This window comes from Carcharhinus amblyrhynchos, chromosome 4, assembly GCF_965287045.1.
Source record: "Carcharhinus amblyrhynchos chromosome 4, sCarAmb.v2.hapA, whole genome shotgun sequence".
Classification (NCBI taxonomy): Eukaryota; Metazoa; Chordata; class Chondrichthyes; order Carcharhiniformes; family Carcharhinidae; genus Carcharhinus; species Carcharhinus amblyrhynchos.
This window is the reverse complement of record NC_137327.1, coordinates 68,911,660-68,938,307: the sequence shown is the minus strand read 5'-3', so window position 1 is coordinate 68,938,307 and position 26,648 is coordinate 68,911,660. Positions and strand designations below refer to the sequence as shown.

At 46.0% G+C, this 26,648-nt stretch overlaps 1 protein-coding gene across 1 annotated transcript in view; it reads right to left on the bottom strand.

The window, feature by feature from the left end:
• Nucleotides 1-26,648, bottom strand: part of LOC145342614 (gamma-aminobutyric acid receptor subunit gamma-4-like) — a 229,624-nt gene that overhangs the window by 36,930 nt on the left and 166,046 nt on the right. Inside the window, exons 4-6 of the mRNA XM_080188158.1 lie at nucleotides 12,791-13,011; nucleotides 9,950-10,032; nucleotides 4,477-4,614 (exon numbers count right to left, since the gene is read on the bottom strand). Of these exons, the coding sequence (XP_080044284.1) occupies nucleotides 4,477-4,614; nucleotides 9,950-10,032; nucleotides 12,791-13,011 (442 nt within the window). The remainder of the gene's footprint in view (nucleotides 1-4,476; nucleotides 4,615-9,949; nucleotides 10,033-12,790; nucleotides 13,012-26,648) is intronic.

The following is a 26,648-nucleotide window of genomic DNA, read 5'->3' as shown; positions in this document are numbered from 1 at the left end:
TCAAAGACCAGAATCACAGAATCCCTAGAGTGCAGAAGGAGGCCATTTGACCCATCGAGTCTACACCAACTCTCCGACAGAACATCTCATCCAGGCCCAATCCCCATAACCCCATCCATTTATCCTGCTAATTCCCCGAACCTACACATCTTGGGACACTTTGGGACAATTTAGCATGGCCAATCCACTTAACCTGCACAACTTTGGAGTGTGGGAGGAAACTGATACCGACATGGAGACAATGTGCAAACTCCACACAATCAACCAAGGTTGGAATTGAATCCAGATCCCTGATGCCGCCATGCCTCCTACATTCAAAATTTTCTGGGGAAATATAACACAGAAGATATTGGAATTTCATCCTAGACATTTTTAAGAACATAAGAACATAAGAAATAGGAGCAGGAGTAGGCCATCTAGCCCTTCGCGCCTACCCCGCCATTCAATAAGATCATGGCTGATCTGAAGTGGATCAGTTCCACTTTCCCACTTTCTCCCCATAACCCTTAATTCCCGTGCCTACCAAAAACCTATCTACCCGTGTCTTAAATATATTTAGCGAGGTAGCTGCACCACTTCAACAGGCAGAGAATTCCAGAGATTCACCACCCTTTGAGTGAAGAAGTTCCTCCTCAACTCCATTCCAAATTGCCCCCCCCATTATCTTAAGGCTGTGCCTCTAGTCCTGCTGTCCTTTCTGAGCGGGAAGAATCTCTCTACCTCTACCCTATCCATCCCCTTCATTACCTTATATGTCTCTATAAGATCCCCCCTCATCCTTCTAAACTCCAACGAGTACAGACCCAGTCTATTTAGTCTCCCTTCATCGTCCAACCCCCTCATCTCCGGTATCAGCGTAGTGAACCTCCTCTGCACTCCCTCCAAGGCCAAAATTTTTAATACATTCCACTCCCCGTATTATATCTGTTGGGTTATTGGGTTATTTTTATTTATCTCAGCTGAGAGACGCTACAGAGCAACATATATTGATTGCTGCGAGAGTTATCCATCTATTCTAGGATTGCAGACATGTGTAGGTACAGAGCAGTAAGGAACAGCAGGTTTCTTTCCTGAAGGACGTGGATGAATGAGTTTGTTCTATGACAGTGTAACGGTTTTCATGTTACTTTGTCTGGTGCCTGCTGCAAATCACCTGATTTATTAAGCTCATGGTCACCACTTGCCTTGTTGAGATTTGAATTTAGAACTAGCTGGTTCACCAGTTGATTATTAGTACATGGCTTGGTGAAGTACTGCTAACTGTGAATAGTTACTCATTTACTAAACAGGAATGAGGCTTGAAGGAGCAAAGAACCAATCTTCTGTTAAAGCAGCAGAGACCTCACCAATTGTGTGTGTTTGAGGCAACAGGCCTGCTGCATTAAAGCAGCTCAGCAAAGTTGTGCAGGACAGCTGGGAGCCATCACTCATTGTCAGAGAGAGTCCATTTCTCTAAAGCCAAATGGGACTGGGAGAGGCTGAGGATGCTGAGCTTGTCTGGGTATCAGGATAAGCAGACAGGTCTCGACAGAACACTCAGAATGCTGAGGGTCAGCAGAGGACACAGTCAGATATTTGATCTTGATGTAACACTTCCACATCTACAATTTATTCATGAAAAAGAGCTATGCCCTCAAGAAAAGGACGCAAGGTGTCACATCTATGCACAATGCCAGGGAGGCCAATGGGCTTCCTAGGATCACTGCTGTGTTAGCTCAGCACCAATCACAAGACAATCATCTGGCTACATCCCAGTGTCTACGTCCGCCACAGTCACTGGGCCAGACTGGCCCATTTTCTGAAGAGGTCAGCATAGGTAGAAGCCGGGTTATTCTCCTCAGAGCAGGGGAAGTTAAATGAGGCATTCAAAATCCTGCCAACAGAATAAATATGGAGAAACTGTTGCAACTTGGTAACCAGAGGACAGAGATTAGGGACTGAGAGACAGAATGAGGAGATTTTCAAAATATAAATAGAACAGGTATGAAATTGGGCTTTGCAAAACCACGAGTGTTGCTGTTATGGAGGAACATTTCCGATGCCTCCCTGTGTTTTTCCCCTCTCAGGCGTGGACGTACATCTTTGTGAGAAACATTGTTAGAAATTAAACAGCCACTCTGACTAGTTCGACATTAATTTGAGGGGTTTGTCTGCATGTGCTCTCAAATCCAGCAGAATGAGGGATTTCTCTAATCTTTAAAAGTCCAGCTATCAACTTGTAGGTGAGCTGCTCAAGACAGCAGCTTAGAGTGAGTTTGGGTTAATACTACACTGTAATTTTGGATGCAGTGATAGTTTAAATTCAAAGAGGACACAGGATTTGATGAGAGAGGAATGGCCGATCTGGTTACATTCCATCCGAGTCTTTCATGACCATGAAATGAAGTGAAGGCAGCAGAGGGGGAGCTCATTGGTTCAGAGGAAGGAGCAGAAAGGCTCTGCAGTGAAGGCCCAGCACGCAGTGAAGGCCTAGCACGCAGTGAGCTTTTAGGAGCACCTTCTTCCTCCATCTGAATCCAGAATAGAGAATGGAGGTGGTCACTGAACTGTGCCACCTTCTACAACCCAACCTAGAATCTCATACCAGGGATAGGGGCCTTCTGCCAGTTGCTGTTAAGGCACATAGAATCCCTGCAGTGCAGAGAAGGTCATTCAACCTATCAAGTCTGCTCTGACTGTCTGAAAAAAGTATCTTACCCAGGGCCGCTCTCCTGTCCTATCCCCATAACCCCACACGTTTAGCATGGCTAATCCATCTAACCTGAATATCTTTGGACTGTGGGAGGAAACTGGAGCACCCACGCAGACACGGGGAGAATATGTAGACCCCACACAGTCACCTAAGGCTGGAATCGAACTGGATCCCTGGTGCTGTGAGGCAGCAGTGCTAATCATTGTGCTTCTAGATGTTTACATAAGAACATAAGAAATAGGAGCAGGAGTAGGCCAGCTAGCCCCATGAGCCTGCCCCGCCATTCAGTAAGAGGTTTCTAGGTGTGAGCAGGTAATCTCTCGAACGGTTCTCAGTATGCCATCCAGGAGGTCATGGAGGCCATCTGTTCCAGAGAAGAAGCATCCATTGTTTTCTCTCTCAGCAAGTACTAGCAAGAATGAGAATGTGCATAGTTTCACCAGGATTACCAATGGTGTAGGGTGCCATCCAGCATGCATATGTAGCCCAACAGGCCCCCTATTATAATGTGGAGAGCTATAAGGATTGAGAGGGTGATCAGTCTACAAATGGCATCGGGGAAAATTTGAAAATCCAGTATTGAGTTGGGTGCCTGACACGTTCACACCTCTGAGTGATACTGTTTTGTGAGGAGGAGTTAATGGGAAACATCCACCTGACCAGCAGTGGCAAGTTGTCAATAAGGGATTAAATGGGGGCCAGTTCCCAATGCCACTATGTTTTTCTCATTCTCAGAGGGACCAGCCACTGAGACAGGAGCATGGCAGGTAGCTGGATGAAGCCTCCCGGTGGCAGGCCAGGAGGTCATTAATATGTCTACTCAATACCCCTCACAGGATTAGAGGGCCATAGTTACAGCCACAAGCTATCCTACAGAGCAGCAGGAAGGTGGGGGTGGGGGGTGGTGCTCCATAATGATAGCCCTGACAGATGTGACGATTCTTTATTTTTAAATTTTGTTATGACTTCAGAGAATGCCACCTTGCTAAGGTGTCCTCGTGGTCCTGTACCTGCCTCTGCACTGCCCATCTCTGCAAAGCCATCCAATATTTTGGAATACCTGATTGAGCATCTGACACCAGGAACCTCCCCATCCCTTGCCCAGACCCCGACTCCATCATCCTTAATTGGACAGTGAATGTGAAGATGGTCTCGCAGTTGGTCATCTCCCAAAGATCCCAATGCTATGCGTCCAACTGATGTCATGAGGGTTGCGACCTGCTTATAGTACTGACACCAGAAAAATATCAATGTTGATAAGATTCCACCCTTCATGTTTTTACCAACTCATGTAACTACTATTGGCAATTTATGGAGCTGTAGTTCCAGACAGCTTTGCTCCTCTGCCCCAGTTAGGTTCCCTTTCAAAGGAAAAGATGGCTTTCTTATTCTTCCCCTGACCACAATGGACATCTGACACTTCATACTTGAATTTCACTTGAATACGCTCCACTCATTTTACAACCCTGTTTTGGTTTTCCTGTATTTTGGTGCACAGTTCCATGTTATAGACAACATATTTAATTTAATCCAAGTTTTAGAGTCCAAATCATTTCCACCTATTGTGAACCATTATGGTCCCAGTATAGAATGCTGCCGTGTCTCCTCTAAGTGATGCAAAGATAGGGGCCTTTCGCTATTTTGCTCCATTATCCAGAGCGTCAGTACTGGTAGTTTTTCAGACTAACATGGCAGGCGAAACTTATCTCTGTAAACCATGTGTATTATTTAAATTCATGGTGAACACATTCCCAACTCACACTTCAAATGTGACAGAATTTCACCTGCGGTGGTTTTGAGCACTTCTGTTGTGTTTCTGAGGCGGACAAAGTCAAATTGGTAGAGTCTCCAGGATCGCTGGTGTGCCACTTCAATCGAATACTGCCTCCATCTGTATGTTATTTCATCTCGTGGATATCCATCTGTAGACACAAGGAGGCAGGGTCATTGAACAGACCACACCACACTCTCAGAAATATGTACGCCATTAGTATAATACACAATCTCAACCCAAAGAAATAGGCTCCATGCTCATTGTGAATCAATTTTTTAGCATTTCTACACCATTTAGCATTTCTACTATGACATCCCAAAGCACTTCACAGCAATCAAGCTCTTTTGTACAGTTGCCTTAGTTAATGCAGGGAACACACCAGTCAATTTGAAAACAGCAAGATCACACAAACATCTTCATGTAATGACCAGATAATCTGTTTGAGTGATGTTGCTTGGGAACTAAGCGGTCAGAAAATGAGGATAAGTAAGGGCAGCACGGTGGCACAGTGATTAGCACTGCTGCCTCACAGCACCAGGGACATGGGTTCGATTCCGACCTCAAGTCACTGTCTGTGTGGAGTTTGCACATTCTCTCTGTGTCTGCATTGTTTTCTTCCGGGTGCTCTGGTTCCCTCTCACAGTCCAAAGATTTGCAAGGTAGGTTGACTGGCTATGCTAAATTGCCCTTTAGTGTCAGGGAAATTAGCAGGGTAATTGGGGTACAGGGATAGGGCCTGGGTAGGATTGTCATTGGTGCAGCTTGATGGGCCAAATGGCCTCTTAATACGCTATAGGGATTCTATGATTCTATGCTCATCTAATGGCTGTTGGATCGTTTACATCCATCTCAAAGGACAAGTGGCCTCAAGTCTCACCTGAAAGCCAGCATCTCCAATAACCTCAGTGTGCACTGGAGTGACAGTTTAGGTTAATGGCTCGCATCTCAGTGAGACTTCAACCTATAACCTTCTGCTTCTGAGATAAGATTATTACCACTGGGTAAGTGGCTTCAAAGACTCAAGCTGAAGTATGATATTACTGAATTTGGTACATGTCCATTCTTCCCATTCTTAGCATGAGTTAAATTAGAACTAACTTTATTCTGTACTATTACACATGGATGCAATCATCTTCCGTGAGAACACCATCCACCAGGTACACAGTACATACTTTTGCAACTCGGCTAATGTTGTCTATCTAATACGCTGCAGGAAAGGACGTCCCGAAGCATGGCATATTGGGGAGACCATGCAGATGCTATGACAATGGATGAATGAACACCACTCGACAATCACCAGGCAAGACTGTTCCCTTCCTGTGAGGGAACACTTCAGCGGTCATGGGCATTCGGCCTCTGAACTTTGGGTAAACGTTCTCCAAGGCAGCCTTCATGACACATGACAATGCAGAGGCACTGAGCAGAGGCTGATAGCCAAGTTCTGCACACGTGAGGATGGTCTCAACCGAGATCTTGGGTTCATGTCGCACTATTTGTAACCCCCACAACTTGCCTGGGCTTGCAAAATCTCACTAACTGTCCTGTCTGGAGACAATACACATCTCTTTAACCAATGCTTAACGCTCTTTCCACTCACATTGTCTGTAGCTTTAAGACTTGAATAGCTGTGAAGACTCGTATTCCAATCATTATTCTGTAAATTGAGTTTGTGTCTTTATATGCCCTGTTTCTGTAAAATCAGCTGATCCAATGGTACCTGTGTGCCAATAGCTGGGTGCCCCTTTCATTGCATACCTTCTATGGGTCTGATTAATTGCATGGTGCAGCCATGACTGGCTACCAGCTGTGCTCCCGGCCCATTCAGTAATCCACTTGCATTTTCAGGATTTCCTAACTGGTCCTTGACGAGCTGACAACAAGGTCAGGAACTAGACCAATTGATTATTACCTGAATCAGGCAGGTTGCCAGGTTCCACCTTCCCCACTCCTGAGCAAAATTGTTGGAGGTTAGAATGACGGCATTAACCGGGGCATCAGCGGGTGGAGTTAATTTTGGTGCCAACTCACTCGCCCACCTTCATCAGGGCCTTCAAATAGCTGTCCCATATGTTCAAGAAATGTGTATATTGTATGTTTTTATTTAATGATCTGAAATGCAATTAGCCACATCTAGATTTCTGATTAGTCATATGCGGATAATAGTTATCATATGTGGAGAACAGTTCTGGGAGGGAATGGTTTCATTTGCTTGATTTGAACCCTACATCTGCATTATTCAGCAATCTGGCGTTATTCAAATAATCATTCATTCAGTAACTAGCTGACTTTACACTTGATGATGTGATTATTCAGGGTGAATGAAAGAAGCTAGTGAATGATACAATCAAGTTGGTCCAAGGCATTATCAGCTCATTTAGATTCGGGTCTTGGGTCATTAACTAGCCAACCTAATTGAATTGGGTGCGACACTGATTTATAATTTGCTTTGAAGTGATTTTGCAACTGTTGTCCTTTTGTTCTTACAAGGGGGCAATTCTTGCTGCCCTCCAGCTGGAGAACAACTTAGCATTTAATATCAGTCAGCCCGGGTCTTGATCAGGTAATATAAAAGCAAAGTACAGAAGGTGCTGGAACTGTAGAATAACAGAAAATATTCAGCCTCTGTGGAAAGAGAAATTGACTAACCCTGAAACATTGTGCAGGATTTTCCCTCAGTTGGATTTGGGTCTGGAGGCTGTGGGAAAGGGAATGGGTGGGTGATGGAAAGCTGTGAGAAACCCTGGATGGCTTTTGATGGTGCATCCCACCCGCAGGCAACTTTCCTAGGGAAGGATGGCATGGAAATTGGCAGTCAGCTCTACAGTGGCGGGCAGGGGTTGAGGCCTGTTAAAACCCCAATCGAGGGCAATATATCCAGGGCTGTATTATTCACAGCATTGCAAGAATCCCTCACTCTGTCAGGACCCCAGCAATGCTGTGAAGGTAGCTGGGGGTTGGGAACCACAGGCATTTCTCTGGAGTCGTTTCCCCTCTAATATGACCCTCCTGACAGTATTATCCTCTCATTCACCAATTAAGGGAGGGACTTTCATGGAAGTCTTGGTATCCCTCTTCTCTGGCAGTGTCCACTAGGCCTGGTGGGGTTGCCAATTGGCCACTGCTGCGGATCCTCTCATTGGGCCTCCCTCCTTGTTAACCCATCTACTGTTTTTAATTGGTCAGTGCATATGAGACAGCCAATTAGCAGCCAGTCTTGCAGACACAAGGGCTCAGGACTTGCAGTTGGTCTGAATTCAGCCGGCAACTCTGCTTCTCCTGTCCACAGCTCCTGACTATTTCTCACATTTTCTGTTTTTACCACCTTACTCAGGTAATGATTCTTGAGCTTAGACACTGGATATATGATTCCACTGTGAGTGTATCGCTGATGTCAGTTTCACTGAATGGTCAGTAGGGTTGTTGGAGCCAGCTATTTGTTCAGCGGTAGCATTCCTGCTCTCAATCAGAAACTGCAATATTCAAATTCTGTCCCTGACAGAGACAGCTCCAACTCTCAAATCCAGATGACATTCTACTTTTAATGTTCTCAAGCATATGCATCTTTCAGTTCCATTGTACGGATTCCTTCCATCCACTACCACTCAATACAAACAAACTCGCTGTATTGTGTTATCTAGAGGCATTACCTTGGGATTAGCTCTGGTTCATCTGGTAGCACTCTGGATCTCAGTGAGGAATTTTAGGGTTAATACTGACACCAGAGATGAGCACAAAATGAAAGGTTGACAATCCAGTGCATTATTGAGGCAGTCTTGCACTGCTAGAAGAGCTGTTTTTCAGATGAAACATTAAACTGAGTGCTGGCCTATCCCCTCAGCTGACCACACAGCACTATCCTCCTCAGTGTCCTGGCCAATGTTTATCCCTCAATCAACATCATGTAAACAGTTTACTTAGTCATTTGTTTTAATGTAGTTTGTGGGATCACACTGTGTGGCTGCTGTGTTTCTTAAATTACAATAAAAATTACTTTATTAGTCAGGAAGCAATTTGGGGCAGGCTAAGATTGTGAAAGGTGCTATAGAAATGCAAGAGTTTCGCTCTTTCTTTGCTAACTGACTGCCAGGTTAGCCTCAATCATCTTCACTGTGTTGCCTGCCTGAGACTATTTCTGAAACATAATATAGTAGAATATCAATGGAAATCTGATTACATCTGCAATTCTGTCCCCCCATTTGTGTGAGTATTTGTATTGGGATGTTTAACCTCCTGTTTAAACTGTCTCTCTCTCCCTCAGCATCAGATTAAGATAAATTAATGGAAGTGAAATTGATCTTGGCAGGGGCTAGGTTAAAATGGGCAAGAGTGAATCACCCACTTGTCTTTGGGCCAGACTTATTTTCCCTCCTACTGTCTTCTGTGGGTGTATCCGTTTTTGGCAATTCACTATGCCTCAGGCTAGTTTCACCCCGACAAACCTTCTGAGACCTTGGGCCTGTTATTCATCTTTTTGGGGTGGCATGATGGCACAGTGGTTAAAACTGCTGCCTCACAGCTTCAGGGACCTGGGTTTGATTCCCATCTTGGTTGACTGTCTGTGTGGAGTTTGCACATTCTCCCCGTGTCTATGTGGGTTTCCTCAAGGTGTTCCAATTTCCTCCCACAGTCCAAAGATGTGCAGGTTAAGTGCATTGTCCACGCTAAATTGCTGCTTGGTGTCCTGGGATGTGTAGGTTTGAGGGATTAGTGGGGTAAATATGTGGGATTACAGGGACAGGGCCTAAGTGGAATTGTGGTTGGTGCAGACTCAATGGACTGAATGGCCTCCTTCTGCACTGCAGAGATTTTATGTTTCTAGCCCTGCTCACAAATCCTGGTTAATACCCCACTGATACATTGTTTGGGATCGTGGATTGTTTCAGTATCCACCGCAACCCAAAATTGTATTTTTCTGAGATGCTATCAGCCCAAACTTCTGTGACCTAATCAGTAACAGAGGTTCTTTCGACTCTGTATCAGGGTAGGTGAACCTCTGTTTAGTTACTGCTGGTGTGAGGGCAATACAGTAACAGGCTCATTAACTTTCAGTCCCACTAATCTTGTGCAGTTTTGGCTCAGAGCTAGTCTGCCAATCGCTGAGCAGAAAGGTTATGGCTTTGATCCCCAATGCAGTCATCCCTGGGACCAGAGGAGGGAGTTGCAGCCATGAGATAAACAGAGTACCCCCATCCCCAGTCCCTCCCAAAACTGCCTTGAAGCTGTCCTGTAGGAAGAGCTTGCATTGGGCTCACATGAACAATAAAACCCAGGGCACAGTCTGCTGGATAGAAAACAGTGGAGAAACTGGGTTGTTTTGAGGTCTGATGAGCACAAGCCATCCATCATTCCTGATCTTGGCTCACGAATAAATCAGAAAGCTAACCTATTATTTGTATGAGACAGGTAATATGGAACAGCAAGCCCCAGTTAATGTTATGATTGGAATTAGGGATTTGAATGAGTTATCAATAAGACTGACTTACAGCTGGAGAAGGTAAGAGGACAGGACTGCTCATCCATGGGGAAGTTCTGTAGATAGAGCTGACACTCTGCCTCGATTGTGAGCCTGAAAAATGGGGAAAAAATGTTATTCCCATCAACCATACCAACAGTTCAAATTTTAAAAAGTCCTTGACTGGGAAGACTGAAATTACTGGGTGGAATTCTATCTCACTCTTGGTGGGTGTGGTGAATCTTGCAGGAGGCAAAAAGTCAGAACCCCACTGGTGTAAAATCCCATTGCAATTCTCCCAATGACAGGTTAATGGTGGGTCACACTTCCTGCTGGCTGGTGGCGTAAATATCATTTGCATCAATTTACATGCCATGAATGCTGATTTAAACAGCTGCCTGCTGGTATCCCGTCAGAACTTTCAATCCTGTGTCATGTCTGTGGGACATCACATCAAACCCGACTGCTAGAGAGTGGCGTACACAAAGCAGTTGGTCCTCAATTCACCAGAAACTGCGGGGTGAGTGCAACAACTTTTGGCCATAGTATTGGGCTGCTCCTGATGCCAGGGCAGACTGGTTCCTGTCCTCCATCTGCTTGCCAAGCTGGCCTTCATGGAGAGCACCATACTGCTGGACCCATCGAGCCTCCTGTGTTACTGACTCAGATCAGTATTGTACCTGGGACTGGGAATATAGGGGTCTCATTCCCCCCTGGTGTCACACACCAGTTCTATCTGGTCAGTACTGTGTTGTGGGACTCCAGCTGCCATCACAGCAAAGGTCCAAAGTTTGAACAGGGGTGAGGAGTATGAAGAGGGGGGATGGTGGTGGCAGTGATTCTTGTGGTCTGGTGATGACAAGGGTGGCAAAGTGGAAGGAGGGATCCACAAAGGTGGGAGGGCAGGGCCTCATGAGGTGGATGAGGAAGAGGAACAAAGAAAGGCAGATGTCTGACCTTTGTCTGTCATCTCCTATATGGTCTGACCCCTATCTCTGCCATTTCCTGTATGGCCTGATCCCTTTCTCTGTCATCCCCGCCAGCCTTCCTTGATGAGATATTAATGTTCCTCTAATTCTGACCTTTCTTTATTATATTCATTCATGGGACAAGGACGTTGCTGGCTGGGGCATCATTTATTGCCCATCCCTAGTTGCCCTTAGAGGGCAGCTGAGAGTCAATCAAATTGCTGTGGCTTTAGAGTCACATGTAGGCCAGACCAGGTAAGGATGGCAGGTTTCCTTCCCTAAAGGATATTAGTGAACCTGATGGATTTTTCTGACAATCAACAATGGTTTCACAGTCATCAGTAGATTCGTAATTCCAGATATGTTTTAATTGAATTCAAATTCCACCACCGGTCTTGGTGAGGTTCAAATCCAGGACATTCGCTGAGTTTCCAGGTTAATAGTCCAATGATAATGCCATTAAGCCATCGCCTACCCTTACACATTCCCAATTGTAATCACTTCACCATTGGTGACTATGTTTTCAGTTGCTGAGGCCCTGGAATTCCCTCCCTAAACCTCTAAGCCTCTCTATCTTGCTTTTCTCCGTTAAGATGCTTCAGTACCTCTTCCTTTACCCAAGCTTTCAATCACCCTGTCCTATATCTGTTCATATGGTCAAGGTTGTGTGATACTGAATTAGATCTGATGGTTGGCGATAAAGGGAGCTACACATACTTATATCAGGAAACAATTACTTAGATAAATAATATGTTCTTGCCTTAAATTTGCTCTGACTTATTGCTGTTGTAATTTTACCTGGTCTATGGAGAATGCCCTGTTTAGACAGGAACAAAATTTCTGTGGCACTTCTGATTAATTGCAGTTTCATAGCAGTTTTACCCTTCAGATTTCCACTTCTCACCTAAAGTTGTCAAGTCCTTTCAGAAGACATGCACCTGAGATACAGTGGCTATATATATGTGAGACACACACAGTTACAGACACATTCTCTCTCAAGTTCTCTCTCCCTTTATGTTTATTAAGGAACCCCTCCTGACCCTAGGCCCAGAAGATTAGTCACCGATTGGTTCCTCTCCCATTTCTGGTCCAACCACCATTTACTGTGGGACCCAGGAAGGTCCCATCGTGTCTGGGCCTAATCTCAGACCCAGCCCAGAAACACATATTTCATTTTATTGGCATTATGGTTCATTTTAGAGCAGAATGGTGGTGGAGATCACCCACATCTGTGTGAACAACTTCCTTCAAAGTTCCTGAAGCAGTGGCATCAGCTGTGGTTTCAGTGCTGAGTTTGGGACTGGGGAAGGACGGTGCCAGGAGCAAATGGCACGATGATGACACCCCCCAGCCCTTGACTTGGGCCTTGGTGCAAGGAGTGTTTCACCGAATGAGGGCCTGATGGACAAGGTCCAAGCCTCCCCTCCTCAGGAGGCTGAGAGAAATGATTGAGGACTCAATTATTTAATCTTTGCTCTGCAAGTTAGCCCCTGCATCCTGTTAATTAATGAATAATGATTTGAAGTTTTTGCTGTGGATGGAGGAATTATGTTTTGGTCCTGAAATGTTTGGGCTTTGATCCCTGAAAATCTCAGATTAACTAATTTATAGCAAGCGCATGAAAAATTACAAACTATTAAAAATCATGGCTTGACTTGTAATGAGATTGATTTCTACATGAGTATATACAATAAATTGTATTTTTCATTTACTTTCAGCACTTCTATGTGTTTCTTGTGAAACAATATTGAACATGGAAAGAAAGGCTGAAAGATAAAAATGATCCAGTTCACTAGTCTGATTGAACATGCTACTGGAATGATGTGTCAGGCAGTGAGAATGTGGGGGTGGGATAGTGGGGCATCATGTGACGACAGGAATATACCCAGAGTTGGCAACCTTACCTGAGAGTGTAGAGAATCTTGCCATCGTTCCAGATTCGCAGCAGCTGATTGGGTGTGGTAATCCAATGAGAATCCGCCCGTTTTGAGTTTCGGAAGATGGTGTCTGGGATCCAGATGCGTCCCACCATGTTACTGTTTAAGGTCAGAACTTTCAGCGTGCTGTTAAAACGCAGCCTCCTGTCATACCAGGTCTGTGCAAAGAAGATATCGATGGTATACTCCTGCAACACAAGGCAAAATTGTTTAAAGCCACATGACTCCATTTTTAAAATCCCCCATTCTCAGAGCTATTACATTCTCCTTCGACTCATTGCCAGGTCAGAGGTCCCGGACTTCCTCCACCTTTGTGACTGACTAACTGGAGCTGTGAGTTCGTGATGTGAATGGTGGAGGCAGATTGCAACTTATCCTGGGCCATGCAGAAATGGCTGAAAATGCTCAACATATAAGGCAGCATCTATGGAGGGAGAAATATGCATTTTTAAAATCTCCCTGAAAAATTCAAGACCTGAAGGCAGTTATTAGCACTTATCACATTGTTAACAGGTTAAGTAAACAAAATGATAGAACTTAACTTCCTGTGGTGGATTAATGGGAAAATGTAATTAGTTCAAGATTGAAGGTGAGACACAATTCTCCTGAAATGAACTGCGGAACATGGTAGCAAGGACAAAAACCTGTAAATATTCCTGCTAAATTATGCATCTGTCACTTACCAATAGCTGCTGTGTCTTTTACCCATAAATATCAATGAATACCATTAGCCTCGTTCTTCTGGCTGCTGTCTCATGTTAAAAACTGATGTGTTTTGGTTGTTTGGGAAGTTAAAATGTTTAAAATCTGAAGCAGGAAGCTAACTAACTCACCTCTAACCTATCTATTTCTGATTTTAATAGAAACAGTTCAAGGGTCGGTTGACCAACTTTGTCTCAGAAGGTGGGTTGGCCACTGAAATTGTTTAAAGAAGGCTGTTTGCCTCCAGTTGGACAGTCCTTCTATTTTTAATTACAGTTGGCTGTATTTTCTAGATTTGGAGAAACTTGCCAGGTAAAAGGAAGTGAGTGGTCCTGCTTCTATATGCTAAGTGGCTTTACAGCAGTGCATGTGGGCTAACAGCGGCAGGCTTACCTGGCATTAAGTTGATCTTTCTCTACACCCTAACTATGACTGTAACATTACATTCTGCACTTTCTCATTTCCTTGTCTGTGAATGATATGTTTTGTTTGTACAGCGTGCAAGAAACAATATTTTTCACTGTATGTTAATAAATGTGACAACAATAAATCAAATCAAATCAAAATAAGTGAATGTTCCAGGCCCAACAAACCTACTGATAAACAATTCACCACAACCCATGATTTTCCCCAAACCACCACTTCACCAACAACCCCCATCACTGACTCCTATCAGAATCACCATGCCCCGCCCTCCTGACTACTGACCCCCAATCCCCTCAGCCACTGATATAGCCCCAATCACCCACTAATGTCCCTGATTTTGCATCTCCCACACAATCCTCAACTTTCTAAGCCAACCTCACCCACCCCCAATTTCATGATCACTATCTCAGCAGCACAAAACTTACCCACTCCAGGATCACGGTCCCATCTCCAGCCTTCGCTGCCTCCCTGGGAGTTACACCTGTCAATCAGACTGGCTTCCAAACCAGTTTAAAAGTTAAAACTCCTCGGAGTTTGGGGAAATCCGAATGTCTGTCAATAACTGTGTCAAATCAGTGGGAGGCATTCAAAAGCAGGATTCTGCAGGCACAGTGTATACATTTCCACAAAGAAAAAGAGCGGTGCTGCCAAATCAGGTTATCCGGAAGCGTACAGACCAAGATAAAGCAGATAATAAAAGTTTATGATAGTCACAAAAGATTAATACTGTAGAAACCCAGACGAGTTTAGAAAGTACAGGGTGAAGTAAAAAAAAACTAGAAAAAGCAAAAGGAGGATATGAAAAAAAAAGAAAACTCAATCAGTATATTGAGGAAGAGAATAACTCAGGAAAGGGTTACGGCCTATTAGAGATATACATGATGATTTGTGGATTGATTCAGGTGACGTGGGCAGGGTTCTCACTGAGAACTTTGCCTCTGTCATCATTCTAAGAGGGAAGATTCAGACATTCTAGTTAAAGAGGAGTGTGAAATATTCAATACAATAAACAGTGAGAGAGGAAATATTGAAAGGACAGACATCCTTGAAGATGGATAAATCACCAAGGCTGGATGGATGGTATCCAAGGCTGTTGAAGGAAGACAGGGAGAAAATAGTGGACACTCTGAGGATCATTTTCTAACCCTCATTAGATATAGGCAAGTTCCAGAAAATCAAAGGTCAGCAAACGATGTACCAGTATTTAAAAAAGATGTGAGGAATAGGCCAGAAACATACAGGCAGTCAGTCTGACTTAGTTGTGGGCAAATTATTGGAAGCAGTTCTGAGAGACAGAGTAAACCGGGTGAGGTATTGAATGCAAAAGCAGGGATGTAATGATGGAGCTATATAAAACACTGGTTAGACCACTGCTGGAGTTTTGTGGTAACAAGAAAATTTAGGGGTGACCTAATTTAGGTGTATATAGTTCTGATGGACCTAGACAGGGTAGACGGAAGGATTTGTTTCCCCTCGCTGAGAGGTCAATTACCAGGGGGCATAGATTGAAAGGGGTTGGTAGAAGAAATAGAGGGGACATGAAGAAAAATGTCTTCACGCTGAGGGTGGTGGCATCTGGAATTCACTGCCTAAGTTGGTGCTTAAGGTTGAAATGCTCAACTCATTTAAAAGGTATCTCGATCTGCATCTGAAATGCTGGAACCTGCAAAGCTATGAACCATTGCTAGAAATTGGATTAAAAATGAACAGATAGTTTATGTTTCCTCTTTTTTGGTCAGCAGAGGCACAATGGGCTGAATGGTCCTTATCGGCACCTTAGTTTTCCTGTGGTTTGGGATCATCTGCCTCCAGCATGTATATCTTGCCCCAGTAAATATCAAGATCATTAACTCTGTTGTCCACTGTAGAGAATCTACCCAACCTCAGTGTTCTGGACATTTTCAGAAATTTGATTCATTATTCCACTAATCACACACATTCTCCCAAAAGTGCTGAATTGGCTGGAAAACTGTTCTACATCGCAACAGTTCAGGACTAGAGGGCACAGCCTCAAGATAAGAGGGGAGCTGTTTAGAACAGAGTTGAGGAGGAACTTCTTCACTCAAAGGGTGGTGAATCTTTGGAATTCTCTGCCTGTTGAAGTGGTGGAGGCTACCTCGCTAAATATATTTAAGACACGGGTAGATAGGTTTTTGGTAAGCAAGGGAATTAAGGGTTATGGGGAGAAAGTGGGAAGGTGGAACTGAGCCACTTCAGATCAGCCATGATCTTATTGAATGGTGGGACAGGCTCGAAGGGCTAGATGGTCTACTCCTGCTCCTATTTCTTATGTTCTTAAGTTCTGACATTTTAACTTTTCCTGAATCTCTGCACTCTGCACTGAAGAAGTCTCCGTTGTGAATATTGTTAAAATCTCAGGGGGATGGGGCCTATTCGCACCGGAGTCTGACAGTTCTGGAACTCTGCGCATGCGCACTGACCCCAAATTGTCAAATTCCTGTTTGCTGGTCAGCTCGATTGCTGGCCAGCCTGGACCCCGCAGTGCTGCCCCTCCAGCCTCCCCACCCCATGGCTCAATCGCAGCTCCCACAGCAATTCCCGGGCCAGCCCTGACCCGCCCAGCCCGGAGCACCATGATGCCCAGGGCCCACCCCCAGCAGTGGCGATCCCCCCCCACCCCCCTCGCCCTGGCTGACCTTCCCCTGGGGTCAGACCCCACCCCACTGGACTCAGACGCTCTCCCTCCCACTGGGATCAGACCTCCCTCCCACCGAGGTCAGACCTCCCTCCCACCGTGGTCAGACTATCCCCCACCAGGATCAGACCTCCCCTCCTCCAGCATAGGCCTCCCCCGGGGTCAGACTCCCCCTCCCCAGGTTCAACCGCAGCACATTCCAGTCGCTGCCTCCCTCCATTCCAGACAAATTCCAATGCAGAATGGCAATGGGACCCTCCACGCTCACCAATCGCACCTAGGCCCTGCACACAATGAACCCTGCCCCCTTGGCATTACCCGATATCTGATTGATAGCACCAAGGTGCTCCCTGGGCATGGGCACTTTTCCCCTTTGGCAGTGCCAGGCGGCACAAGCCGGCACTGCCAGGGTGCCCATGCCCAGGGGCACCCCCACTGACTGATCCCCTGGGGAGGCCCGATTGCCTCGCTTCATTCTGGCAGGGTCTCCAGCTACCTCCCCGAATGTGGGGAGCTAGTCTGAACTCCACCGAACTGAAGTACCCCTGGTGGGTTGGGAGATTCAATCGGAATCTGACAGGTCTTGATAATTAACAAATCTACATATTAAAATAAGACTTAATTACTTACGTGCCTTCCTGCCGGTTTCCAGTGTGGTCTGGCCGGCAACTGCTCGGTGACTCTGGGAGATGTGCATGCATTCCCTGCGCATGTGTAACCTCCCGTTAAAGGCTGCAGATATGCATCTCCCTGTCCGGACCTGCCAGAGAAGTGGCAGGCGCAGATGGGAGAATCGCGGCCATTACGTTAGTTTTTTAAAAGTGTGTCAGGCTGAAATCAGTCATGTATTTATCTGAGCTAGTAAAAAGTCTGACAACACCAGGTTTTAGTCCAACCGATTTATTTGATAATAGACTCACAAGCTTTCGGGGTTAGCCCCTTTGTCAGGTGAATGGAGAGTTCTGAGTTTATCTGAGCTGCCAGTGAGGCACATCGGTCATTGGTAAATGCAAGAGTTTTGATCACAAAGTGGAGAGTGAGGCCGGAAGTCAAGTTCTGGTGGCCAGAGGGTCTCACAAAGTAGGTGGAGCATCACTTTGGGGGTAGTGCCCTCCCCTACCCCTCCCCCAGTAGATATGTAGGCATCCCCTTGCCTTCCTGCCAAGGTGATGAAAGAGCATGGGAGAGAGATAGACTCCATCTTTCTCATTCCACTGTGTTATGGCAGTGGAGTTGGAATTAGGCCCTTAATTAATAAATACCTGGCAAATTAAGGGTCGCAATTGGCCTGAGGGTGAGCAGGGTGGCTGACTTTACCACCACCAACCCTCCCCTCCTCCCCCCCCCCCCCCCCCCACCCCCACCCGACACCCCCACCCCCGTGTAAGGTGCCTGGGAGGTTGGGAAGAGGGTGACTGATCTACTCTTGTATTTGATGTGCATCTACTTGCAATTATGCTAGTATGGGTGGTGGTGTTGGGAGCAGTAAATTCATCCTATTTCATGAAAGTGGGTCAGAATGTAGCTATATGGGTGAGGGTGAAGGGAGAGTGTAGCTGTGTGGGATGAGGTGGGGGGGGCGGAATAGGTACTCTAGCCAAGTGGAGGAGGAGTGAGTTAGACTGTAGTTCTATGAGGGAGGCAATGGCTGTGTGAGGAATGGGTGAGGGAGATGTGCTGTTTGGGGGAGGGGAAAGGTGTGAGAGAGTCATTATGTGGAGTAGGTGTGAGGGAGATGAACTGTTTGGGGGAGGGCTGTGAGATACCAGTTGTATGGGGAAAGGTGAGGGAGACTCATTGTGTGGAGACGAGATGGGACGGACAATGTGTGTAAGTAATAAGTGAATTACACTATACCATAGAGAATAGATATTGGAGCCTGTGTGGGGATTATTTCATTTTGTGCTTTTAGTCTTGATGGGGTTTGCCTGTTGCCCTAAGAACGTTGCAATAGTCTACTCTTTGTATTTATTGATCCATGTACATCTCAGTAACTCTACACCAGGTTGTATTTCTTGCTTCCATCTAGATCTTAGTTTCTTCCTGAGACGTTCACAGGATTAGACACTGATGACTTGACCAATCTCCCTGATCTGATTCAAATTTCACTTTGAGTTTGAGGATAAACTCCATTCATTGTATGTTTTCTACTTGTTTCTAATTCCTTTGTTCCATCCAAATCTAAAGAGTATTCCATTGGCTTCCTTTCCAAGGACATAAAAGCTCTTCTGTTCCTTCTGATGTTCCCCTGGTCTGTCTCAGTTCTATTAAATCTCGATTGTGGAACTGTTTCTATGGCAATGCTTTCTTTCTGTTTATCTCATATCCACATTCTCTCCTTGGGCTGTGGTACTTTCAAGTCTTCCGAGCCTGGAAGTGAAATTAGGAGCTTGACTGTCTCTTTGTTGCTCATCACATTTATGAATTTTCTCACTAACATCTGAGGTAATATGAGGTTATAATGTTTGTTGTCGAGCTTGTAGCTGCCTTTCTATCAATAGTTGTGATGGCAAGACCTGTTTTTTAACAGTGGAGTTCTGTAAGTAAGTAAGGCTAAGTTAATATCTTTGTTCTTTCTCATAAATTCATTGATTATTTCAACTCCTCTTTCTGTTTCTGTTTGACTGAGGATACCTCGGTGACAATCACTGTCATGAAACCATTTTCCAGCAAAAAGTTGTGGAACAGTTCGTTAACAAATTAATATTGGTTTTCTAACACCATAATGTCTAGGGTGTCAAGTGCCACAAAGATTATTCTTAATGATGTACTGACTGCCTCTGCCATGTGCAGTCTACTCACTTCTAACCACTTATGGCATTAATCCATGTCAATGATGAAAACTTTGTCTTTAAACGCAAATAAATCCATTCCCAGACACTGCCTTGGCCTCAAAGGTATTGTGGAGGGTGCCAGTGACTCACCCTGTTATTGGCTATTCACTACACAAGCAAAGAAATCTGTGATTAACTCTTCAATTTTTGGGAGAAGGTGGAGTAAAAATGTTTAGTGATGACTAGTCTGTCATTAAAAACTAATAAACAAAATCATTCATCATCATGCTGCAGTGTTTGCTTAATCTCTTTTCATCTTTACTCAGTAAGCTGGTAAGTATTTGGTAATGAGCGAAGTTTATGCTTCCACTTCCTCAATAAAATTTAAACATTCAAATTTGAATCTTTCCACTGATATTCTTGATAACGCATCTGCTGTTGTCTGGTACTTTCCTTAAACATACTCAGTAACTGAATCATATCTCAGTCTAAAACATTGAATTCTAGGCTGCACTTATGCAATTCCCCTTGGGTTAGGAAGAGCAAACAAAGGTTTGTGCTCAGTTTCAATTTTAGCCAATAATCCTGCGACATGATCAGAAAACTTCTCACAGGTCCATATAGCTGTTAATATTTCTTTCTCAGTGGTTGCATATCTGTGTCCATTAGAGTTTTTGAGGTGTAATCAAATCGGCTGCTTTATCCATTTTTTTGAACTTGAAACAAGACTGCCCCCAAGCCTGTAGATGAGGTATGCCCTGCTAGAACTCTGCTAAATCTGGATAGTAGAGTATTAGAATTTTAGTTGACCTTGTCTCAACAATGTTTTAATGTCTTATTGATGTGTATCAAGTTTGGTGGGAACTTGCCCAGCTGATTGATCATCCAAAAAATCTTTATCATTTTGGGGCTTTTGTGAACTCTTTAATGACTTTGGTTTTCTGCGAGTCAGCCATAATTCCTGAAACTTGCCCAAAAATATTATCAGTGGCTTTGCAAATTCACACTGGTCATTCAATATCAAACCTGCTTCATGTAGGATTTTGAGAATTGTCCTCGCTCAGCAATTACGTTCCTCCCTCAATGAAACCGTGGTATGTTATCCATAGGGAAAATGGCTCCTTCTGTGCATTCCAGGGTCTGAAACATTGTTCTTTGGAACTCTCAGGTGCAGAAGCAGCTCATTAAAACAATAATGACTAAATGGCCTGATAAAAGTAATTAGTAGTGTTTGTCCAGAGGCAATTGCTAAAATCCACTGTTCACATTTAATATTGTTAAGAGGGTGCTTTTTGCTAGTTTGATGAGAGTTTATTCCGCTGTGCCATTGGGTGGATCATGCGCTCTGCTGACTTGTTTGATCGATTCAAGTTCATACAGATTCTAAATAAACCACTCGAATTTTGACTATTCCGGAACAGCACTTTGTCAATAAGGTTACTGGAAAGATGATGCCCACTGTGACATGTGTATAATCTTGCTTGTGAAGGTGAGGGACCTTCCTTGATGTGAATAGACTTAGCATCTGCCCTTAGGGTTACATTATATTCTGTCTTCAGCTTTCCTAAGCCTGAAAACAGGAATGGAAATTAATTTCTCAATACATTACTGAACTTCTCTTCAGCTTCATTAACCGCTGTTTTTCTGCTCAATTATGATGATTCCTGGTTCTATACGTGGGGCGGCATGGTAGCACAGTGGTTAGCACTGCTGCTTCACAGTTCCAGGGACCTGGGTTCGATTCCCAGCTTGGGTCACTGTCTGTGTGGAGTTTGCACATTTTCCTCATGTCTGCGTGGGTTTCCTCTGGGTGCTCTGGTTTCCTCCCACAGTCCAAAGATATGTGGGTTAGGTTAATTGGCCATGCTAAAATAGTCCCTAAGTATCCCAGAAGATTAGTGGGTAAATATGTAGGGATAAGGGGGTAAGGCGTGGGTGGGATTGTGGTCGGTGCAGACCTGATGGGCCAAATGGCCTCTTTCTGCACTGTACAGTTTCTACGATTCTATGATGATTAACCATACAAGGGTTCAATAATTTCTTTATCCCTGTGTCTCAATTGTTATGACTGGTCCCTAGATGAGGTCCCCTAATTTGTTAAACTCCCAAGGGGGTGTGGCCGCTGTCGCATGCAAACAGCTCCGGGGAGCCACACATGAGAGCTGAGTGCCAGGTGGGGACAAAAGATGGAGAAACCGTCCTGAAAGGACGCGACATGTTCCCCCACCAAACGTATTACCCCTCCCTGACACCCCATACACGCCCAGGCTGTCCACAAAGGCTGTCAAGCTCACGAAGCAAGGTGTATTGCCGAAGCACAATTTAAGCGCGAGCTGCGCAAGTCCAGAGCCACCAGCACAACAACTACAATGTCTACACAAGTCTGTCCAAAATGTAACGGGACATTCCGTGCCCGAATTGGCCTGATCAGTCATCTTCAGACACACCGCAACCAGCCTCAAAATGACTAATGATGTCGAGGTCCTCATCGATGAGATTAAAGTTCAGTTTTTCTCATTTCACCTCTTCCCTTCAATGTAAATTGAGAGAAGTGGATACTTAGCCAGACCTTGGTGTCCTTGTGCAATAGTCGCTGGGCGTATGGAATGCACTGCCTGCTGTGATAGTGGAGTCAGACACTTTAGGAACTTTCAAGCAGTTATTGGATAGGCACATGGAGCACACCAGAATGATAGGGAGTGGGATAGCTTGATGTTGGGTTCGGACATAGCTCGGCACAACATCAAGGACCGAAGGGCCTGTACTGTGCTGTACTGTTCTATGTTCTGTGTAAGCATGCAGGTACAGCAGGCAGTAAAGAAGGCAAATGGTATGTAGGCCCTCATAGCGAGAGGATTTGAACATCGGGAAATGGGTGTTGGTGAGGCCACACCTGCATATATGTGGTACCTTTATCTGAGGGAGAAATTCCTTATTATGCAGAGAGTGCAGCAAAGGTTTGCCAGGCTGATTCCTGGGATGGCAGGTCTGGCATATGAAGAGAAAATTAAGTCAATGAGCATTTAGAAGAGTGAGAGGGGATCTCATAGAAATATATAAAATTCTATCAGTGTTAGGCAGGGTTGATTCAGGAAGTATTCACTGTCCACTGAATGTAACTGAGGCCAAAACGTTGAGCCCTATTTTACTATTTTGATTTTAAGTGCTGGGTGGATTTGAAAGTGGGAGTATTCCAGATCTGACTTTTAGACCTGTGATCAGGTGCCCCCATATGCACTCTGCCTGAAAAAGTATCAGCAATTCTGAATCGCACTACACAAGTTTGTGGGCAGGCTTAACGTGCCCAAAATCCTGCAGTTCTGATCGCTGTCTCCAACTTTGCATGCGCAGACAAAAAATTATAGAATCATGCTCCCCTGCCACATCCCTCCCTGGCTGACCCCCACAGGCATTGTCCCATGCCCCACACTGTTACTGACCCCCTTATCCTTCCAACCCCCACCACCCAGACTGATTGCAGTCTCCTCCCACTTCCCCTTCCTCCCACTGACCTCGGGCAGAGTGGTAGCAGACAGAGATCCACCCTTCCCCCTCCACCCTGCAGATAGCAGGCAGAGTGATCCCTCTCTCAAAGAACAATACAGCACAGGAACAGGCCCTTCGGCCCTCAAAGCCTGCACCGATCATGTGTTCCTAATTAGATGATCTGTTTGTATCCATCTATTCGCAGTCTGTACACGTGGCTATCTAGATAAGTCTTAAATGATCCTAGCGTATCTACCTCAACCACCTTGCTTGGTAGTGCATTCCAGGTCCCCACCACCCTCTGTGTGAGATACGTCACCCGCATATCTGTATTGAACCTTGCCCCCCCTTACCTTGAACTTGTGACCCCTGTCTCCCCCACCCCAGAACCTCCCGCACAAGTCCCCCATCTCTTCCGGACTCGGATGGCTGTGTGACACCTCCCTTTCTCGCCCCTCTCCCCAATCGCTAAGGCACTGATCCACCACCCCACTTTCCCCATCAGCACACCTGCAAGTGCTCACTTGCCTTCCCCTCAATACAAGCAAACTGTATGTAACTCGCTGGAATGCTCTGCCAAACTGCCTGCAGCTGATCTGCCCTAATGAGGGGCAGTTCCATTAAAAACTCAGGAATGGACAGGCAGGCAGGACAAGACAATGTGTGCACCACCACACCCCCCTCCCCCCTCATTTTTCTGAGGGCGATTTGGGGAGGCTACTGGATTCAGTAGAGGCAAGGCAGGACACCCTCTTCCCCCAGTAGGATGCAGACCCAGGGGCTGGAAGGTAATCACCACATCAGTTAATGCTTCCCCCCGAACTGGGAAGCAGTGCCAAAAAAAGCCAATGACCTCATCCAGGCCTCAAGGGTGAGTGCTGAATCCCTCTTACATCTTCCCCCAAATCACCCCCATATTCTCCCATCCCCAGCATCCTGCATGTTTCCAGCCCTTGACTCCCAAGCAGCTCTATCCTATCCGCCCCAAGAGCCCCACTGCACTTGCCCTCTTAAGGGCCACCACCTGATGCTCTGCAGGAATCATACCACCGTTTCTTTCATGGCTCCTCCTGTGTCCCCAGGAGAAATCTGACCATACTACCCTGAGAGAGTGAACAGCCAGGCCTCCGGGTCCTCAGCCCCTTTGGGGCAAATCTCTTTCCTCCACTCACTTTGAGGCAACTCTTCAGGGGCATGAGTTTTGGGTGTGAGGGGCAAGGTTTAAAGAAGATGTACGAGGCATGTTTATTTGCACAAAGAGTAGTGGGTGTCTAGAACCCGCAGCCGGGGAAGGTCGCGGACATAGATACGATAGTGACACTTAAGCATTTTTACAGCTATGTGAATGGAATGGGAATATAGTCCCCAGAAGGGTAGGGGTTACAAATCAGATGGGCAGCCTAGTTGCCACCGGGCCAAAGGGCCTGTTCCTGTGATGTAATTTTCTTTGTACTTTGTTCTATATTCAATGGAAAAATGTGAATCCCATGTTCGGCATCCCGGATTCCTCTCCCTCCCTTGCACTTAACCTTGTGTCTTGTGTTTCAGGGATAGATCCAGACTCCCTGGGGCCTTCTGGACTCCAAGCCCATATTGCAGCTCCTGCCCATCCTGTTCAGGATCGCTCAGATGAATCCTGGGAGGATATGACTGAAGGGACTTCCAAGGGTGGCACCGTTTTGGCATCAGCTTCCACCTCACATCTCACATCCCAGATATTGACACATCAGTGAGTTAGTGGTGAAGCTTCTGGGTCACCCTCTGGTGAGCACAACACATCTGCTGATGTACATCAGGTGGAGGAGCGTTTGAGGCCTCTGACATGCGGGGACCTGCCAGAGGCAAGGATTCAGCTGCCCCCGGGCTACATACCGGGCCTCTGAGATCACTTCTTCCTCTTGCTGCATTTCCCGCCCTTCCTATATTTCCTAGCCCTTTTGCTGCATTTCCAGCAGCTAAGGGCTAGGAAATGTAGGAAGGGCTGACGGCCACATTGGAGTGACTGCGAGGCTAGTGGGAAGAGTCCCAAAGCTTTCAAGCGGACCAACCATTGCCTGTCTTGAATGCTTCCCAGGCCAACACTGCGAGGGTGATGTCTGTAGTGGAAAGCCTGGGGCAAGGGATCCTCACCATGAGTGGTAGGCTCCAAGTGATGGCTGAGTCACAGCAGGCCACAATTGAGATGCTGAAAAGAATTCTCGAGGTTCTGTGGCCTGTGGCTGAGAGGCTTGAGGGCTTACAGGAGACCCAGCAGGACAGCACTGAGACACTGTAGGCTACATCAGCAGCCTTTGAGAACGTGGCCCAGTCTCAGCGGGTCATGGCTGAGGGGTTGCAGAGCTTGGCTGAGTCTCAGAGGGCACTTGCTATTGAGAGGTGGCCCCCGATTCAAGTAGTCATCGCAGAGGGCTTAAGCACCATGCATAGGACGCAGGTGATCCTCAAGGGCTGGCAATGCCCGGTGATGCTAGAGTTTCTGGAGCTCACTGCACTCACCGTGTCCTATGGTGTGACCCAGGGGCCCACAGGAATCCCATGGGAGGAGGATTGCCTCAAGCCCATGTCAGAGCCTTCCAGCCAGGAGACTGTGGCTACACCTTCCGACTCCTCCCTTCCTGACATCAGAGCATTTCAGGGACAGTGTGATGAAGAGGCTGTCATGGAAACATCCGAGACATCTGGAAGCAGGCCAGGGCCCTCGAGGTCCAGGGCCTGCAGAGGATCCGCCATGCGCCTGACAGACCATATTCAGTGACTCCCCAGAATGCACATCGGAGGTGGAGGGGGCATGGTGGGCAACTGATCACCTCCAGCTCCAATGTGCATTTTGGGGAGTGATTGAGACATAATGGTAGACCACATAAGATTATGAAGTTGTAGTTGGCCTGAGATGGCATGGGTGAACGGCTGCACTAGTTCAAAAGATATTTAAGCACCTTAACATTTCCTGTTCATACGTTTTTATGTTAGAACGTCTTATTTAAACACCCTTTATTGCAGTTAAATATGTTTTCACCACGCAAATGTGACTAATTTGTCTCAGATTTCTCTTGATTAGGAATCCTCCTCCATTGATGAACGACGGAGAAACGTCAGTCGGGGAGGCCCTTCAATGCTGTGGCACTGAGAAAAGAAAGCCATTGTTTCCTCAGACCCTCCCGAACCCCATCTCACCCGCCCCAGGGCCCTGTATGAGGGTTTCAATCCCTTACCCACTACACAGGCTTGGGCCCAGGCGCCAGCATGCCTGTGAAGTTCAGGTAGGAGTCAGACTAGATTGCACCAGGGCATCATCATAGTGGTGCTTATGCTTACCACAATGGTCATCATCCTCCTGTCTGCCAAAAAACTTACTAACAGAGAATACCCAGGCCCACCACTCTGGTGTGACAATGTGCAGGATATGGAAGGAATTTTGGGGGGGTGGGGGTTTGGAACCCACAAGCCCCTAGCAACTGAACTGCCTGGTGATCAATGCCTCCCTTGCCGCTCTTGCATGCCCTGATTTGAACTGCCAGCCCTCCAGTGCCTGGATGGTGTTCCACAGCGTGCCCTTCCTCTTTTTCCTCCTCCTGCTGGTGACGCCTGGCTGGTCAGCCTCCACGTCTTCCTCTTCCTCCTCCAATATGTCACCTCTGTGCAGAGCCAGATTGTGCAAGGCACACCACACGGCCACTATGCAGGAACAGATCACAGGCTGTATTGAAGAGCCCTGCCAGAGCAGTCCAGGCACCGGAATCGCATTTTAAGGAGCACAATGTACCTCTCCACTGTGTCACAT